At 43.7% G+C, this 21,338-nt stretch overlaps 1 protein-coding gene across 2 annotated transcripts in view; it reads right to left on the reverse strand.

Annotated features, from left to right (window-relative positions):
- Positions 1 to 21,338, reverse strand: part of ARB2A (ARB2 cotranscriptional regulator A) — a 1,780,167-nt gene that overhangs the window by 1,580,296 nt on the left and 178,533 nt on the right. For both annotated transcript variants that reach the window (XM_085632474.1, XM_085632472.1), the window contains exon 4: positions 18,833 to 18,934. In XM_085632474.1, coding sequence (XP_085488600.1) covers positions 18,833 to 18,934 — 102 coding nt within the window. The remainder of the gene's footprint in view (positions 1 to 18,832; positions 18,935 to 21,338) is intronic.

Genomic DNA, 21,338 nt, shown 5'->3' on the forward strand with positions numbered 1-21,338 from the left:
AGGGCCAACCACGACCCCTACACCCCTACGGGGCTTCCTGAACGCCATGAAGCTCCTTGACTGTTGGCGCATACGACACCCCACAGACCGCCAATACACTCATCACGCTAGCGCGCACAACAGTCTCTCGCGAATTGACTACCTCCTCACCTCTCATACATGTATGGATCGCATACAAGAGATTAAGCACCTCCCCAGGGGCATATCCGATCACGCACCGGTGTTGCTAACATATTCCTCGGGCCTCTCAGGTAGAAGGCGCACTTTCCCGATACATCCTGGATTTATGAAGGTCCCAGGCGTGAGAAAGACGTTGCATAAAACTACAAAACAGTATTTTCCCGAAAACGTACATTCTGTCTCCTCGCCTATGGTCCTCTGGGAGGCCTACAAAACAGTGTTACGCGGCCAGGCCATTGCAGTAATTACAGCCCATAAGCGAGAAGCGTCACAACAGGAGGCGACACTGGAGGAAGCAGTGACCAGGGCAGAAAGGGAGCACACCAGGGACCCCACCGACACGAATACACACACACACTTAATCTTGCGAAACAGGCATATAGAGACCACCTATGGGAGGCGGCCCGGATGCGCCTAGCGAAAACGCAACATACGATATACGAGATTGGGGACAAGGTGGGCCGACTGCTAGCGTGGCTAGACAAAAAAGAGAAGGCCAACGTGTGGGTGGCGCGGCTGCGACTGACCTCCGGGGAGGACGTGGCAAACCCGGACGACATAGCGTTGGCCATTGCAAATTACTATGAACAGGTATACACCTCTGCGGTAACGACCACCACAGAGGATAATTTAAAATTCCTAAAAAGACATACGACTTCCGAAACTGGCCCCAGATGACGCGCTTGCGCTAGAAAAGGGTCTTTCCGAAGAGGAGGTCGCCCTAGCTATTCACGGCCTTCAGTCGGGGAAAGCGCTAGGACCGAATGGGATCCCAGTGGAATTGTTCAAACGAGAGGCGACTACGATAGTGCAGCACTTGTTGCAAATGTATGAGGCCAGTCTGGAGGAAGGCATGCTTCCACGAGACGTTAGAGTTGCGACGCTGGTCGTAATATTAAAGCCCGGGAAGCCCCCCACCGAGTGTACCTCCTACAGACCTATCTCACTCCTAAATGTGGAAGCCAAGATATTGGCAAAAATATTAGCAACCCGTATGCAACCTCATTTGCAGACAATTATCCATCCAGATCAGTCAGGCTTTATGCCCGCGCGGAACACTGCAATGAATATTAGACGGCAGCACGGCATACTGGCCAGTGGGCCTCACATCCAGGAGGATGCTGTTATACTCTCGCTCGACGCGATTATGGCTTTCAACCGAGTGGAGTGGCCCTTTCTATTCGCGGTGCTTATACATTTTGGTTTTGGGCCCAAGTTCTGCGCATGGGCACGGCTACTCTATACAGAACCTCTGGCGCAGGTGGCAGTGAATGGCCGGCTCTCGAGAAACTTTGCACTGGGACGTGGTACTAGACAAGGGTGTCCCCTCTCCCCTCTGCTATTCGCCCTGGTTTTGGAGCCATTGGCGGCATGGATACGGCAGGATCCAGTTATATCAGGGCTAAAATGGACGGAGAGCTGGGATGATCGTATCTCACTCTATGCGGACGATATCTTGGTATATTTGACACAACCGAAACGGTCCACAGCTGCACTGCTGGATATCTGCGACTCCTATGGTACGTTCTCTGGCTACTCGATTAACTGGACGAAGTCTGTGCTTTACGTCCTACAGGGGCCCCCGCCACAACTCCCCGAAGGAGTGTTCATCCCAATGGCGGAGGATGGTTTCAAATATCTGGGTATAAACATCACGCCGGATCCAGCACTATTCCTAGAACGCAATTTGCTTCCGCCCCTAAAAAGATTGAAAAGTGATGTCAAATATTGGCACTCCCTGCCACTGACGTTACTGGGGAGAGCGGCGCTCTTCAAAATGATGGCTCTCCCTCGTTTCCTCTACGCGCTGCAAAATGCGCCTGCTCTAGTCCCAGACTCCTACTTTAAATCGATCGACGCAGAGGTGGGATGTTTGCTGTGGGAGGGTAAACCGCATAGAATAGCTCTCTGCAAACTTAATCGGAGCTGGTATGATGGGGGAATCGCGCTGCCCAACATACGTCTATATTATTGGGCGTTCCAACTTATAATATTCAATCAATGGATGCACACAGCGCACGATGAACCCGCTTTGCGAATGGAAAGGGCGATGCTGGGGCTACACGGAGTCCTCTACGCCTTATATGTTAAATTGGGGACACATAAGCTACAAGGCCCCACAGCGCACACGGTACAGATATGGCGCACGGCACAGCGCAGGTTGGGATGGGAGGGGGTGATTACGCAGCATACGCCGCTTTGGATCTCCCCTAAGATAGGTATGGGTCACTTACGTAAAGAATTCGAGGGGTGGGACCTCATAGGCATCTCCAGGGTCGGTGACCTCTGGAGGAAGGGTGGGGTGATACCATTTCAGAAGCTGCAATCAGAGTATCAGATGAACTGGACCGAGCATTTTAAATTCTTACAAATACAACATGCACTACAGAAAGCTATACCCAGGGGGACCACCCTACCCGAGTCCTCCCCGCTTGAAGATCGGCTGCTCACAGACCACCTCACCAAGAAAGCTATATCATTGACCTACCATAAACTGGTGAAAAAGACCCCACGGAGATCCTTAAAAGAAGGTGGGAGGCAGCAGTGGGACCCATTGACGAACTAGAATGGTATGAAGCGTTGGCGCCTCCCCGAGAAGTGGCCATCCCATCCAAAATAAAACTGGTGCAGCTTAAAATACTGCACCGGATATACTACACTAGAGACACACTCCATAAAATGGGGAGGGCACTTACTCCGCTCTGTCTGCGGGGGTGCGGCCTACAGGGCACCTACTTTCACACTATATGGGAATGTCCTGACATTACCTTGTACTGGGGGGAGGTCATGGCGACGATCTCACGGGTTACCGGTCATGATGTCCCACCAGAACCTCGGATGTGCTTACTGAATGTGTGGGACCCTACTGATCTTAACCAGGCTGACCAAACTTGGGTGACCATCGGACTAGCATTGGCGAAGATGAATATTGCGCAATACTGAGGGGCGCAGTCGGCCCCCTCCCACGTGAGGTGGTGCAGAGACCTAGATAGTGCCATGATGGCGGAGAGGGTGGTGTGCGCGAACAGGGGTTGCCCCCGGAGATGGCAGAGAATCTGGGGAAAGTGCAACGCATTTAGAGGCAATATATGCGAACCCCCTGTAACGGACTCAGAGTCCGAGCTGAGTGAATAAAATAGGGACATCATCACAACATAAGGATAGACTCGGAGAAGGGTGGGTGTAGGGGCGGGGGCGACGGGTGGTGGATATGGCGGCTTGGCTGTAATTGTATGACAGCTTCACTAAATGTCAGTAATTGATTAATATGACAGCAAACTGTACCACACGGATGCAATATGTACTGACAAAAGGTGTACTTTTGTTCTCTGTTTGTCTTAATAAAAATTGTTTTTAAATAAAAAAAAAAAAGCCCTCTCTGGACTCTGCTGAGTTAAAAAAGGATCGCCCGATCTCTTCATTACCAGTCCCAGCACAAATTCTGGAGAAACATTTGAATTCTCACCTCAGTTCTTATCTGGAGGAACATCAGCTGCTTAATGGCTCGCAGCATGGTTTTAGAAGTGATCATAGTACTGAGATTGCGTTAACCTCTGTAATTAAAAACATCCGAGGTCAGGTTGATGTTGGTCATACCACACTACTCATCCTTCTAGACCTTACAGCGGCCTTCGATACCATATCCCCTTTGAGACTGGTGGGCAGGCTTAAGGAAATTGGGGTTAGGGGTGTTGCCCTGAAGCTGCTTACCTCATTTCTTACTGACCGGTCGCGAATAGTTAAGATGGATCAATTTTACTCAGCCCTCAATCATTTGTTTTGTGGAGTCCCTCAGGGCTCCTCACTGAGTCCGACTCTTATTAACATTTATGTTGGCCCTCTAGCCAAGGTCGTCAGATCCTTTGGGCTGGAGGCACTGTTCTATGCTGATGACACCCAAATTATGGTGTCTATCACCAGCAGCACAGAAGCGTCTGCAACCAATTTTAAAAACTGCATGCAGGCAGTGGCCTCCTGGATGGTAGAGAACTATCTTAGACTTAACCGAGACAAAACGGAGGTGTTGATCTTTGTAAACCAACAGGATATCTGGTCCGATGCTTGGCGGCCTGACGCGCTTGACACTTGCCCTTGCCCAGGGTCCATAGCAAAAAATCTCGGGGTTATAGTTGACAACTCCCTTTCCCTGGGCCCCCAGATCAATAGAACGGTGTTCTCCGGCTTTGGAACTATCAGGGTCCTTAGCAAGATTTCCCAAATTCTTTCTTTTTCCTCCCGAAAGCAGCCAGTCGTTGCCCTAGTGTTGGCCAGACTGGACTATTGTAACACCCTTTATTTGGGTATCAACAAGGGACTTGTTCATCGACTGCAGCTGGTGCAGAACGCAGCGGCCAGGCTGCTGATGGGCCTTCCCAAATACCACTCAATCTCGGCATCTATTAGCAAGCTGCATTGGCTCCTACTTGGCCGGAGAATCCGGTTTAAAGCCCTCTGTCTTACTCACAAGGCATTTTACAACCCAGGTTCGGAAGGCATTAAAAGGCTCTTTCGAAGATGCACCCCTACCAAGCAGCTAAGATATGCCAGTAAAAGCTAGCTGGTAGTTCCCAGGTTTAAGAGAGCAAGATGGGGGGGGGGGGGGTAGAGCCTTCTCCTTTGCTGCAGCTAGGGTCTGGAATTCACTCACTTCTGCAATCTCTGGACTGAAGTCTCATTCTCTCTCCCGTAAGGCTTGGCTCTTCACTAGCTTATCTGAGAGCCTTTCATGCATTCTCGTCTGATAGCCCTTTCCGCCTCTGGGCAAAGTTCGCGCTTTATAAGGCTAATATTCATTCATTCATTCACACCCATAACCCACACATGCACTTACCTCTTTTCCACTCTGTGAATCTAACATCTGCCAAGCCATGGCCTTCAGCAGAGCAGTCTTCGTTTTGGGTCCTCTCACTACTACATGCGAACACTGCCACTAAATACTTTGTTCTAAGATAGAACTCCATATGAGCCGTTCATCACTTATGATTCTTAGGTATAGCATGATTAGGTTTCCACCAAAGTGTTGGCCTACTGACATCAACCGCAGAAATCACACAATTTTTATGTTTTTTTTTTAATGTTCTGTTTGAGTTTGCAAGATTTGTGACCTTTGTGAAAAATATACAAACTATGAAATGTGCACTCGAGCCTCAAATTTGGCTTTATCTCACTAAAATAAAAGCTTAAAAGATTTTCCCCAAATGACAAAAAAGCACTCAATGACCTAAAAACTGACAAAATGTGGTGCCCATCGTTCGGCAGTTTGCAGATATACAAATTGAAAAAGTCCAGAAGGAAATCCCATTATACTGTTGAATGAAAAACGGTTTTTGGATGCCCCTTATACCTTTTGAACAACTCGTTCCATCTGTGCCACATTTGACAACATCTACCTATATATTTTCTCTCTAAGTTTGGCACAGATAAGTCAAGTGGTGACAAGGTTATTGAGAGTATTAAAACTGAATGGATTAAAGCACCCACCAACCTACACCACAGAGATGCGCATAATGTTAATGATGGTGTCATCAGTGATGTCATGTGGAGCACATGGCAGGGGAGTGACACTTTGCGCAGCTTAATATAACTGGGGAAATTGTGTTATTTACGTTTTTCATTGTAAATTTAACACTTTAATGCTCTAATTTTTTCAGGAGTATGTGTGTGTGTATATCTATATATTTCCATATAGATATACCCACACACATCAATGATTGATAAATCAAGTATGGGGAGTGCCAGCTCCTTTTCATTAAAAATAGGACACCAAGTGGAAACCATATTTTACTGCAATTTCTACGTTCTATCTGATGACAGGATTTAGCTTGCTCTGCTGACTCTTACAGAGTGATATTTTGGGGTTGAACAACATGAATACAGTTCCCTGGTTTATATCACATCAGGGGTTTTCGTTTCAAGTTAAGATAATCAAGAATATTCACTTTGCACTAAACGCTAAATACCAAAGATAGGAGGGGATTTCTGATTTATTTGAAGGCCTCAACATAATTAACTGTGACTTTGTGCGGTGGCAAAGTCAACAGGTTTGCACATAGAAAACTGGAATATTCAGTTGGTCCTGAAGATTACCACAATGACAATTCAAGCTGGGTTTGACACCAAACATGCAGAACTTCTTTAAAGGTTGGCTCTCTGAAACCAGTCTGGTCCCTGGCCCACGTAGCACACGCCCACTGCGTATGAGGTTTTGTTATCTTAATTTCTAGAAACACTGTAGAGCTGCATAGTCTATTATTGCTCAACAGGCCTCCTATCTGCTATTCAGTTGGGACATTTTAGAGACAGCCTCTGATATTAAGGAAACACTCGAAACCCAATGGAGTTGGAGTCTACTTTTTAACGTATAATTAATTAAGTTAAAGGGGTACGGTTTGGGGGCTACACTTCCCTAGAATGGCTCTGATTGGATTGTGATCTACCATAACTAACCTGTATGTGGGCTAAACGCCTTAAACCCACAGGAATTAACCAAATTAAGTAAACGCACGTAGACAGTTCCGTAAATGTTTTGGTAGTTATTTTATGACGTCTCCAGGTTATTTTATACTAAGACAGTAGTTAAATATTTATTGATCACACTTCCGGATTTTCTTAATGTAAACTGATCATCATGGTTGGTTTTCAGTTTACCTTAAGAAAATCTCAAACTGTGATCAATAAAAATTGACCTACTCTATCATAAAATAGCCTGAAGACGTCATATAATAACCACCCAAAAATTAACTGAACTCTCTGATCTACATTTACTTGATTTACATTTCAACATAACCTGCCCTTTTTGTCTTGTGCATTTTAATTTGACGAATTGGCTTGCGATTCAAAATAAACCAACTGATAACACACACATACACATTCATCTATCCACCTGAAGGTGATACATCATCAGAGAATTATTATTGTCTTTGGATATTCAGGAAAGGTAGATGAGTTGTTCATTAATTCAGTAAAGAATCCCATGAAGGAGAATGAATGTAAAAAAGCACGTAGGTATTCACCAACACGGAAGTCTCACTGATACTCATTCAAGAAACTTGCCTCTGGCCTCACAGAGGGTTATAAAGTTGCTGGCAAAGCGAAAACAACAGGAGGATTCTAAAGTGTGACGTTTTACCCAAATAACCTGGCACACATGGGACATCCTTTCTAGAACCAACTGATCACCAGGTGGCTGTACAACAAGTTTCCCTGGTGGGTATGTTTCAAAGTAAAACTGGCAGCGCCTTTCCTCTAGCCCTTTCTACAAAAAGTTTGTTATGCAAGGAACAATCCAGCTTGCTTCAGATTTCTTAGTGCTTTCCATCCCCACAAGGAGCACACTGTATTGAATACAAATTTGATTGGACTACTTCTTTTTTTTTTTTACCAAGCAACATCTTAAGGTCCTTTTCACAGCCACGCAGTCAAGTGATCTCTCGGCTAGGAAAGATGAATTTGGAAAACATTTTGGCAACAATATGACCGGAATAATGTGAATACTCACAACACCCTTGGGAAGAAGAGTAGGCTGGGTTCTTAAAACCAACAGGTTTTGTGGAAAACTGGTGCACGGCTTGTTAAAGCACAATGCCAGAAGTTTCAAGCATACATTTAAAATAGCAAGTTCAATCATTGTGGAAGTGTCTTTGTAGTTGGCGGGAATACATGTGTAAGGCTCTGCAAAAATTCAGCAATTATGAAGACAGTTTATAAACCTGTGTGTGAGGGTTTTTCTTTTGGTATGCCACACTAATAAATCGGTATATCTTAGAACTGAAAACAAATTACAAATTTAAATCTAGCTGGATTTAACAGAAAAGGGAATACAATTTGTATTGAACATAAAAAAGTGTCAATACCTCTTTCTACCGGAAGCAGTAAGACAACCTGAAGGACAGCCTCTACGTCTTTCAGCACTTTTGCACACTCTGATGGACGGTTGAGATGTCCATACTCCAGGAATCACGTAGGCAAGTTCTGGTACAGATTCTAGCCTCCACACCCTGAGTAGCAGGTGTGATTTGAATGGCAATTTGTGAACCACCATTAGGGAGGTTTGTGTGAGCTGATCAATATCACCTATTTACCAAAAAGCAATGCCTTATCAAGCCTGGTTCCTGATATTGGATGCAATGCTTTTGTACATTTTCTTCAGTTAAAAAGCAATTCAATTGAGGTTAACTCCGAAGATCGAAGAGTTGATGGAGGGCATAATCGTTGAGGACACATTTGTGATATGCGACATGCTCCTCCTGCTTACTTAGCCCATTTGCTGGTTCTGCATCCCTAAAATGTGGGCTGCTGTTATTGGGAGTTTTGGGGATTGGTCAATGTCAGACTGTGTAAACTTTTTCAACCTAGTGTCCCTTGCACTTGTTTAAGTAAAACATGCTCTTCATTTAGAGGCAGTTGTCTCTCTTTGTGTGACAGAGCCTCTTGAAATGTCTGAGTAAGGAAGAACAGACTCGTTTGCAATATCTCGATATGATATAACAATTCATTTAGGACCGTGCTCTTGGACTAGAAAGGCTCTGAAATGCGTTACTATGATATGCAATAGGAGCTTCTGTTGAAAAGATAGTTCTTTCCATTATAAGCTAGAGGAATGACTTATGCTGCCACCGACCATTAGAAACCTATTTTCCTAGCTCCCACATAGCTGACTTAATTGGACGTTTAAGCATTTTTGCCTGGGTCTTAGGTGCAGCCTGACTTTGGCAACGCTGAAACTGCAGGTAACCTTTCATCTGAATTGAATGGCTGGCTGTTGAACGCTCCTTGGCTTTAAGAGGTTCTTTTTAAATGAGTATAGTATACTCTCTATAGGATAACACATGAATGTTTTTTAGGTTTATAATTACTCTCATTCAGCAGATGCTTTGCAATGGTACAGGATTAACTGCTTGCAGGTTCTGCACTACACTTAGTGCAGTTTGGAAGGTTTGATGTACTTTATCCTGGGAATTAGCTTTAAGATGGCAGTTGCTCAAGAATGGACAGATGAAATTCTCTTCTCCTAATGTGCGCTTCTACCGCCATTATGCATTTAGAGAAGACTATGTTGAAAAATGTGTTCAATTTGAAGGAATCTGAACTAAGAGGGTGCCATGAATCACAATAATATGCTGTGTTTTTGGGCAACTATCATTTGACAGTGATCATATTGAAGGTAACCCTGGGCGGACAACTACGCTAGCGAAGTTTGTGTAGTTTCTGCTACTTCGCGCTACGCGAATTGCACGTAGCACAGTGCAAAATCGTGTAGCATAGTTGGCATTTTTTGCTCGCTCGCATTCCTCAACGTCAAGTTGGCGACCGCGAGCGAGCAAAATGACATCCCGACGAGACTTTTTCCTCATTCGCGATCAGCAACATCAAGTTGCCGATCGCGAGCGTGGAAAATAAACCTCCCGGCGAGATTGTCAACGCGAGGAGGTCAGGTTTCTCATTGCAAATGGTTGCGTATGCTCGTGACCGCTCGTGATGAGAAACTACAAGTCCGCGTTGAGAAAGCTGCCACTCAAGTAAAAATCTACTTGAGCGGCATAAAACGACCGCTTGCACTGTGAAAGATACCGTTTGCAGTGATTGCTCAGTGCCGGATGCTTGTCCGCACTGTGCAATCATCGCGAACAGCGTACTATGCAGTTCGCGTAGTGCTACGCGTATCTCGCGAAGTGCACTTCACGTAGCTACGCATAGCGCTACTACGCGAACTACGCCCAGGGTTAATTGAAGATCTAGGACGCATATTCAATCTCCTTGTTTAAGCTGCTAAAAAATCTGATGTTGGAGCAGTTTTCGATCTTAACTTACATTGTTTTGATGTTCTAATATCCAGTACCATACTTTGAGGACATGCCTTTGTTACTGTGCAGGTTTGGATATTATTAGTTTTAGAGCATTGCCATCCTTCACAACAGCTAGGTACTAGTCCCAGCATCCCTTGCCTCCAGAATCCACTGGTTATGCTTGCTCACTGAGTCCTGTTGACTATGAGTGCAGACTGTGGCCTTAGTCCATGCACTAAACCCTCAGCATTACTGTCCATAGGGCAAAGCCTTTAGCATCTTGTGGCATTAATCATTTCTCTTCCTGGACTGATCAGATATGGGAATGGGAGCAGCCCTGTCTTTTAGGTGACGGTAAAGGGGTTTTTACCAAAAGGGCTCTTCGCATCCCAGCTCGTCAGTTTGCCCAAAAAGGGTGCACTTTTTTAGGTCTCGCCTGGTGAAAGCAGCACATGAGCTGCTCTCGACAGAGGACCTTTTGCAATCTATTCTCCCCGTGGGCTCATGTACGCGTCTGCATGGACAAAGATGGCTGCTCTCGCCATCTGCCCAATGCAGACCGTAGGACAGTGGACAGTCCCACGCCATTTTGTTGGAGCTCGGGTCTACCTGTCGCACACGCATGCATGCGCCTTTAAACACGGCGTGCTTTCACTTTAAACGCAGTTTAAAGTGAAAGCACGCCGCCATGCGCGCGCCTGATTCAATCCTGTGTAATCTGAAAGTCACGTGAAAATACTGAGAGGCAGCAACAGTCCAACTTTCATTTTTCAGAGTTTTGACGTTTTGATGGGTAAGATCTACATAAAAAAAAGTCAATAGCATGTCTGGGAAAGGGTTCTCAGTAAAGGATCGTGGTAGCTTTGCCAAGGATCAGGTGTGTGGAGGACTGATGATTATTGGGCATTACTGTTGTTTTCAAAACTAACCTTACCTGGTCGTAGAGTTTGTATATAAAGACAAGATTATTTTACCTCACAGCTGTTTAAATGTATTTAATGCTGCAATGTCGCCTTTAAAGTGGTAGCATATAAGACTGATAAAAAAGATCTCTCCAGTTGGTGCAGTCCGGTCGCTCTACAGAGGAGGCGGGGCGGCCAGCAGCCTGAGCCTGAGTTTCTCTTCACTATGAACTAGGGGCGCTTAGAAGCAGGTAAAACTGCCAGCATGTGACAGACCACTGCATTGGGCTGGTACTGTACTAAGGTCATTCTAGCCAGCTGCCTAACTCCTCCTAAGCGCTCTGAGCAGACTTTGACCCAAACAACTTTGCACCTCGCGCCAGCAAGCTGATGTGGGGTACTGGCACATGGGACAGTGAAGCCCCCCACTCTCTTCCTAGCGCTTGGACGCCTATCAGATGGGCATTGTGCATCCTGCGTGGACTCAGAAGGTCAAGCCAGGGTCCTCCTGGCTGCTTTAGAACACCACTGGAGAGACGTGGCTCTGTGGGAGCTCTTTTCTTTTACAGCTGCTGCCCTGGGGCAGTGATACAGATGTCCCTCAGAGACAGAGGCGTGGTTTCATCTTCAGAGCCTGTCTCTCTACTACTCTCTCTCTCTACTTCTCACTCTCTACTATTCACTCTACTATTCTCTACTACTCACTCTCTACTACTATTTACTACTCTCTCTCTACTACTCACTCTCTACTAGTCACTCTCTACTAGTCACTCTCTACTACCCACTCTCTACTACCCACTCTCTACTCCTCTCTACTCCTTTCTACTACTCTCTCTACTACTCTATTGCTCACTCTCTACTACCTACTCTCTACTACTCACTCTCTACTACTCACTCTCTACTATCTACTACTCACTCTACTTCTCACTCTACTCTCTACTACTCACTCTCTACTACTCACTCTCTACTACCTCTCTACTACAAACGCTCTACTACTAACTCTACTACTCACTATACCAACTCTACTATTAACTCTCTACTACTCTCTAATACTAACTCTCTACTACTCTCTAATACTAACTCTCTACCACTCACTCTACACTACTCTCTCCTACTCACTCTCTACTACTCTCTCCTACTCACTCTCTACTACTCTCTCCTAACTCTCTACTATCCACTCTCTACTCTCTACTACTTACTCCCTACTACTCCCTCTCTACTGCTCACTCTGTACTACTCTATTGCTCACTCTACTACCTACTCTCTGCTACTCTACTACTCACTCTCTACTACTCACTCTCTACTACTCTCCTCTCTACTACTCATGCTCTACTACTCACTCTAAAATCTATTCTACTCTCTACTACTCTCTACTACTCACTCTCTACTACTCACTCTCTTCTACTCTCTACTACTCACTCTCTTCTACTCTCTACTACTCACTCTCTTCTACTCTCTACTACTCACTCTCTACTACTCGCTACTCTCCTCTCTACTACTCTCCTCTCTACTACTCACTCTCTACTATTATCTACTACTCACTTTCTACTACTCACTCTCTATCTACTCCTCTACTACTGTCACTCTACTACTCACTACTACTCACTCTACTATTCACTCTACTACTCACTCTCTACCACTCTCTTTACTACTCTCTACTACTCACTCTACTAACTCTCTGCTACTCACTCTCTACTAACTTTCTACTACTCACTACTACTAACTCTCTACTACACTCTACTACTCTCTACTACTCACTTTCTACTACTCTCTCTCCACTCACTCTCTACTACTCTCTCTCTACTACTCTCTACTACTCTCCACTACTCACTCTCTACTACTCTCTCCTCTCCTCTCTACTACTCATGTTCTACTACTCACTCTCTAGTACTCACTCTCTAGTACTCTCTACTCTCCTCTCTACTACTCATTCTCTACTACTCTACTACTCACTCTCTACTTCTCTCTACTACTCACTCTCTACTACTCTCTACTACTCACTCTCTACTAACCCTCTACTACCCACTCTCTACTCCTCTCTACTCCTTTCTACTACTCTCTCTACTACTCTATTGCTCACTCTCTACTACCTACTCTCTACTACTCACTCTCTACTACTCACTCTACTACTCACTCTCTACTACTCCCTGCTCTCCTCTCTACTACTCACTACTACCCACTCTCTACTAACTCTCTACTACTCACTCTTGACTAACTCTCTACTACTCACTCTCTACTGCTCACTCTCTACTACTCACTCTCTACTACTCTTTCTCTCTACTACTCATTCTCTACTACTCATTCTCTACTACTCTCTATACTATCTACTACTCACTCTACTCTCTCTCTACTACTCACTCTACTACTCACTCTACTACTCACTCTCTACTAACTTTCTACTACTCACGCTCTACTACTCTCTACTATTCACTCTAACTCTACTACTCACTGTACTAACTCTACTATTAACTCTCTAATACTGACTCTCTACTACTCTCTAATACTAACTCTCTACCACTCTCTACCACTCACTCTACACTACTCTCTCCTACTCACTCTCTACTACTCTCTCCTAACTCTCTACTATCCACTCTCTACTCCTCTCTACTACTCACCCCCTACTACTCCCTCTCTACTGCTCACTCTGTACTACTCTATTGCTCACTCTACTACCTACTCTCTACTACCTACTCTTTACTACTTTCTGCTACTCACTCTACTACTCTCTCTACTACTCTCTACTACTCACTACTCTCCTCTCTACTACTCATGCTCTACTACTCACTCTATAATCTCTTCTACTCTCTACTACTCACTCTACTACTCACCTCTCTACTACTCACACTCTACTACTCACTCTCTACTACTCACTCTACTACTCACTCTCTACCTCTCTCTACATACATATTATAAACATATATATACACACATCTGCATAGCTATAATAATACAAATATAAATGCATGCATACATATACATATACATATATGTATACATATGCATGTTATGTACATGAAAGTTTGAAAAACACTAATAAAAGCAAAGCTAAAAAGCCACCTAATTACAAACAGAATTGCTTTAACTTAAACGAGGGCGAGACCTATTGCATTTTCAATGCTTGTTTTACAGGTATGCCATGTTAAAAAGAATGCCAGCATGCAGACTTATGAAGCAGCAATGCCACTTGACAAGCCACACATATTGTTTATTTGGTATTCTTGAAGAATTCTGATTTGAAATCATACTTGAGAATCAAATTGTCAGATATACACCAACACAGAAAGCACACACAAACACATGAAAACCTGTCGTTCCAACAGGTGTGAGGCTATTCCGCCCGGTGTGGTTTGTGCTATTTTTCAGCAAGATACTCCAATGGAGATCAAGTGGATCGCACACTTATTGACAGAAAGCATATAACCCTGAACAACCCAGCACCTAAAATATTTCTACAAATATTATCAAATTTACACAAATGTAATGTGTTTGAACATTTGGAATAGACTGGTTAAACAGGGTCAATGGTCCTTTTTTTATTGTGGCCTAGCTATAACTACAAATAAATATTACCTTTCATTGCAGTTGGAAATAAACTTTGGTTAAAACGAAAGATAGATACATTTTGGGGAAGACATTGACTATATAAAAAAACAATACATTAAGAAGGACTGAAGTTCCCTACTTCTTCTGCGAAATGACACCCCAATGATAGCAGTCCCACAAAGGGTCGACCATTTCCCCCACACTCTTTAACCTACATATGGAGCCACTAACGGAAACCCTCAATCGAACATTGCATATCACATATGCACAGATGACACACAATTATACTTGAAGATATCCTCCCTAGAGGATGTCAACCAGCTAAATAACACTCTTGTCCAAACCCAGTCCTGGCTATCTCAAAACAACCTCAAGCTGAACTCTCAGTAAACAGAATTCCTATTTTTCTCCCCTCATAAAAAGCTCCACACTCGCCCAGGATAGGTTCAATCACCTAAATGTCCTCAACTGCAAACCTAACATTATTAATTCCACTAAATCTCTTGGAAGAACACTGGACAAGAATCTGAACATGTGTAGATCAGTGCAACCACACGCAGTGCATCATTCCAACTCAAACTACTGAAGAAAGTGAAACCATTCCTGCAACCTCCAGACTTCAAACAAGCAGAACAATTGTTAGTGGTCTCGAGATTAGAATACAGAGCTGCAACCCTTTCAGGTCTCCCAAGGCGAGAACAGCCCCACTCAAAGCAACCATCAACGCAGCAGCGAGACTGCTAAAAATCACTATACGCTTTGACCACATTACCCCATCACTTAGGTCTTTCGACTGGCTCCCTCTTTAGGCCAGAATTCAAATGAAAGTTGCTTGCCTCACACACAAAGCCTTACATTTTAACGAACCAAGGCACCTGCCAGTAAAGATTTGAATTTCAGGAGGCAGCCGCCCCCCAAAGCGCTAAGTCTCTCAGGCTTGAATCCCCTACATTTAGAAAACAAAAATCCCTATACACGCTCCTTTTCTTCATCAGCACCAAGGATTTGGAACTCCCTACCACCCAAGGTGCGATCAAACCCACCGACCCACATTTTCAAACAAGAGGTGAAAAAGATCCTAATGAATAGGTTTCTTTCATAAACTCTCGGTCAACCTATCCCTCGGACTCAGGGGGCGCCACAATGACAGTAATATCAGTACAGGGCAGAAGTACATTCTTCCCAGTAGAACCCCAAACAAACATTGCTCCCCCGGGTACCTTGAACGGAACGGATCCAGAGCAAACTCAGAAAACCATCCTGGAGAATCTATCCCAGTGCCAATCAATGGTGGACGTTTAATATTAACTTTGTTACAACATGCCATATCTTACTTGACTTTTTAACTTTTGGTTTATTTATGTTTATCAATCATATGCACAGCACTCTGATGCCATTGGGTCATGTTCGTGCCTTTTAAAACACCCTAAATAAAAGAAAAGAAAAAATATCCAGGGTTTTCCTTGTCATAGGTTTATTGTTATTGGAAGCCAGGGTTTAAGAATGCAAATTAAAATGCCTGTCACAAGCACACATGGGGGAGCCAAGTGAAATGTAGTTTAAGTAATGTTTGCGGAAAGAAACAGCTCATGACCTGCATAAAACTTGTAGATTTGAGCCAGGTGATAAAGAAAATAACATGTTTTGGAAGGCAAATGAGAATCAATTCACCATCATTAGCACATAGTTTCAGAACTGAAGCCAGAAGCTCTACTACTGCCCCTTAGCTGAAATTTGCTTCATGGAAAATTATACTGTTCTCATGAGATAAACATGTGACCATCAGTCTCGGGAATCACTAGCCAGTAGTCATGTAATTCGTTGTGTGAAGTCTTAGCAATCCAAACAAAACCATGCATTTGAGCTGTATTTGACTATATAATGAACTCTCTTCTTTGGATGTGGCCCTTCCACTTGCTAAATGTAAAGCCTTTTCGTATAAGACTATTTGAACATTCTGAGGGCATACCAAATGTTATTTTGATATGCTATTTATGACCATGTACGACTTCTGACTAGCATCTGCTGTGAGGAAAGCTTGACACTTCAACTGAGCTAAACAAAAGGTGAGGTACAGAAGCCAAACAAATTGCGGTTTTCTGGGTGCATAAGTTGCAAAAAACAATCCCCGTTGACCAACTGGCATGTCTGAAAACAGTGAAATCATTGCAACTTGTGAAACATATACAGAAAATGTTCTCCCAGGTGAGCAGGAATGTATCTCACAGAGAACAAGTGCTTGACCATTCATTACACAACGGGAATGAATCTCAACACTAACATAGGAGGCAAAAATAATCATGCCACAACACTTTAAGTACCAGAAAAAGAATTAGAAAATACCCTACGGTGCAATTCTTGATTGTGAGGTGTTAACTAGCTCATAATGTCTGATGTGTGTGAAGGTAAATATCCTTGACAACGAATCCCTTACAACAAATCCTTTAACCCCGCATACCTTTATAACGCCTCGGTCACTATTACGAATACTTTTGCCCCGCATAGACTTTCACCCCGCAAAAAATGACAACGAATATCCTATTACAACGCATATACAGATAAGAAGTAGAGAAGTAAAAACGGCGCTGATTTCCAATGGTTTTCCGGGTGTGTTAAAGATAGCCAATGAAAAGCTGTCCATGCTGCGCCGACTCTTGGGAAGGCAACACTACTCAGACCTTGCATGCATTATGCACCATATTAGCAAGCGGCGCATGCATTCCATGTAGTGTAAACACTTCAGCGCGTATCCATTTGTGAAGTGTTTGAAACGCACACACACGCCCTGCAAGTAGTTGCAGGAACTGTATGTGCAGCAGAGAAGAAGGTGTGAGTGACGGAAGCAGGATCGGGCTTAAGGTAAAGAGCGATTTGAGTGGGTGACGTCATGGGAGCCAGATGTAGGAGTCCCTGATATCACTGATGAGATCTAATAACGTATGTATTAATTTAGATATGTACTGTTCTAAATTAATACTCGAGTATTAATTTAAATACCTACATTTTCGGAATTATTTACCCACCAAAAACTCCAGTACTCCTGTCTACCCGTCCCAGATTGTTACAGATTAAAAAAATAAAATAATTAACAAATCAATACTCGATTAGTAATTTTTGGAAAAATCTTTTTTCATGTACTTACCCACCCAAAACCACTGTTTTCCTGCTATCCCGTCCCAGTAGTTGACTACAATTATTGTACTAATTTAGATGACATTGACATTTAAAAAAAGTACTCGAGTATTATTTAAAATAGTTACCCACCCAAAACCCCTGTTTTGCCTGTCATCCCGTGCCAGTTGTTAAGTTACATTAGCCTTTAATTTTCGTGGCAATAGCAAGCGTTGTGAAAACCTGCGTTGAAAATGTACTTTTAATTGTTTAAATGCATTTCGTTATGTTGGTTTCGTTATAATATCTTGCGGAGTTATGGCATTTGCGGTGTCAAAATTGCGGGGTGATGGTATGCGGAGTGTTGGGCTGAGGGGTAACGTCGTACATTCGTGTGTGAATTAATGGTAAACTATAACTGGGAAACCACATTGGAGCAAACCAAATCATGGAAAACCAATTTTAGGATAGACAATTTTAAGGAAATACAAAAAAATCTAAAATTAAAGGAAACATTTTAAATTAAAGAATTTTACGGAAAAACTCAAAATTACATAAAACGTGGGTGGAGTTTAGGACCGCTCTGGGTTCTGGGATGGGTAATGATTAGGGTGATGAGAGGGTTTTAGGTGGTCAGGAATATTTGGAGCTCGGACTTGGGGATTTTTAGGGGTCAGAGAAGGGTGGAGTGTAGGAGTGTTGAGTACTTTTTAGGGTTCAAGGAGGAATGCTGTTAACGTGTTTAGAGTGTTTTAAGGTTTCAGGGATGGGTGGAGTGTAAGGTGTTGAGGGGTTTTAGGGTTCATGGAGGGGCGGAATTTAGGGTGGTGAGGGGGTCTTAAGGATTCAGGGATGTGTGGAGTTTAGATGTAGAAAGAGGTTTTTAGGGTTGAGGGAGGAGTAGTTTAGGGTGATGAAGAGTTCTCATGATTCATGGATGACTTATGTGTAATGGCGGTAAGGTTTTTTAGGGTTGAGCGATGGGTGGAGTTTGGGTGTGCTGAGGTGTTTTAAGGGGTATGGGATGCTTGAGGCGTAGAAAAAGGTGTTTAAGATTCAGGAATGGGCAAGTTAGGGGTAGTGAGTGATTTTATTATTCAAGTTTGAGGGATTTTTAGGGTAGAAAGGGCTTTTAGGCTTCAGGGATTAGTGTAGTTTAGGTGTGGTGAGGAGTTACACCCAGAATTCTGTGACTGTTTCAATCCGAACAATAGGCAATTTTGGTAAAAAAGCTCATATCATAAAAATTTAACAAGAAATAAATCTGATTTGATTATGTTCTTTAAATCCTGTAATTGATGTAACACTTACTTTCATTAAAAGCATATTCAAATCCTTCAAGAGTATCAGGAAAGTCTAGCGGGGGTTCATCTTTTTTCATCAGTTCATCCAGGTCTATCCGAGATAATAAATCTAACAGCAAAAAATATCAGAAACATGAGTGTGAAATTAAGCCATAAAATAAAACAAATCATAAACAGGAAGAGTAACTTGTCAAACTTTAAACCACACAATATTGATAATACTTTGCACAGTAATATTTATAAAACTCATAAGCATTTTTAAATATATATATATTTTTTAATAAAGTTTGATTGCTGGTGGCACTAATCTGGGCAAATAAATGCAGCGGGTGGGCCTACAATTTCTCAAGCTGAATGAAATCTACATGTTGGGATCTGGGACTACCATACCTCAAGCAGTTGGACCTGGCGTCGCAGCTGCAACATGAGGCACAATGGTGTGCAGAAGGTGAGAATTGGGAGAAGAGCCTCCGGGCGGGAGCCCCGGGTGTGGAACACCTGCCATCTGTGTCGATGACTGGTTCACAGCGCCATCAGTCTGGCCGTTCATCATTCAGCATGTCACTCAAGCATGGGTGGGTGCCACCAAGAGGGTGCTACGTATGTCAACATTCTCCAGGAAACTCCCAATAGGGTGGATACCCCAGTTTGCAAACATCAGCCGCAAGCTCTCCATAGCCAAGTGGAGGGAGGGAACGACGTGATACTAGAGTAGTGAGGAACTGTGGCCAGGCTTCCCAGCAACGCCTCGAGAGGCCTGTACACTGGGGTGATTCAGGAACTAGGATCTTCCAAACGATTGGTGTCCAATCTTTACCGGGCCTTCAAAGAAGCCCGACTGCAGATTGACTATCGACCACAAGGGCTGGGGGAGGTTTGGCAAGCAGATCTACTAGAGACCATAACTGACGTAGATTAGCAAAACACTTGTGTTTTAGTGAAGGAGGTGTCCAGTAATGCTCATTCTAGTTTGGCTCAATTTTACATCCTGCACCAAGCATTTCTGGCACCCATGAGAGTTAGCAGAATATACCCCACCCACATGGACAAATGCCTGAGATGCAGGGAGGGTGGAGTAAAATTTACCCATATGATCTGGAGTTGTGGCAGGATAGCCTAGTATTGGCAAGAGGTGGTCTGACACTTGCGACGGACCACCAACATTCACATTGAGGTCACGGCTAAGCACTGCCTGCTGGGCCTCATCCTGTGCCCCAAGAAGGGAACGATGCGATACAGATATGCACAGCTGGGGCTCTTACTCACAAAGAGTAAAGTTGCTATCTAGTGGATGTCTGCCCTTGGACCCACGATAATGGTATGGTCTAGGAACATGGCAGAATGGGCTTGGGCAGAACTGAGGTGCATAAAAGAGGTTTGCACTAATGAGCACCTGAGAAGTGGGAGAGCATGCTCCATGGAGTGACAGAGTTGTTGGGGGGACGCGCCTGCTGCTGCAGCTTTGAATAGGGGGCCCAGCCCGCTTGATGGAACAGGTGAGGCACACCCACTGTGATATGACAGAGCAAGACTTGCAGTGCACCACTGCTTCGGACTCGCAGCAAACCTGGCTGATGGTGGCAGCAGTGCAGTAGGCACTGATCATAAACCCAGTGGCAAGGGGACCTGCCATACAATGGCCCTATTGGGGTAGTGGCTAACATTGGGGGGAGGGAGTGTTGAGGCACACAAAGCTCAACTGCGAAGCGTGGTTACCTTTAGGGATAACTGTATGACCATAATTGGAGACAATGGCACCATGAATTGTATGTTCAATGCTCTATCATACCTGCAAGTTACATGTTATCAAGTTGCCAACAATGACAGTGTCACATTTTTTTATATGTTATGTGCCTTCTTGAAAAATTGAAAAAAAAACTACAAAAACCCTCAATTAATAAAATTTGATAACCCTCTGTGAGTCAAATATGCCCTCTGTAAAAGAGCAACATGGAGGAGTGTAGTAAAAACACACAAATCTGCTTGATAAATGACATTTCGAAAGTTCTTTTTTTTCTTGAGGTAGGGATTATGAAGTAAAGTATATTGGTTTGTAATATGTATGACTATTTTACCGCTTAGGGCCTGATGCCGAGTTAGGGGGAGAATTCTGAGTCCTGTGCAAATGGGATCTTGCCCAGGGATTGGAATTCCAAGATTTGCAGTATTTTTTCGCACGAAAGACTTCAAAAGGTCAAACCTGCCTACATGTTAGGGGGAAAATGTCTGAAAAATAGAAAAAGATGTATTTGTTTATTTGAAGGTTTTATATAGCGCAAACAAGACCCTCGTGAGTATCAGAGCCCTTTAAACTTGTTAGAGAACAAAGACATACACAATCAATATAAATATAGTAAAGAATGGAGCATTTTATGATGCAATCTCTGGGAGGGCAGAATCGCTTTAATGATGGGACAGAAAGTTTGAACAGTAAAATAACAAGCGAGCTGTATCCTGAGAGAAGACGATGGTCTAGGTGGGCTCAGCGAGAAGAGTTCCAATGACCTAGGGCA

The sequence above is a fragment of the Triturus cristatus genome, chromosome 2_1 (assembly GCF_964204655.1).
Source record: "Triturus cristatus chromosome 2_1, aTriCri1.1, whole genome shotgun sequence".
NCBI classification, from domain to species: Eukaryota; Metazoa; Chordata; class Amphibia; order Caudata; family Salamandridae; genus Triturus; species Triturus cristatus.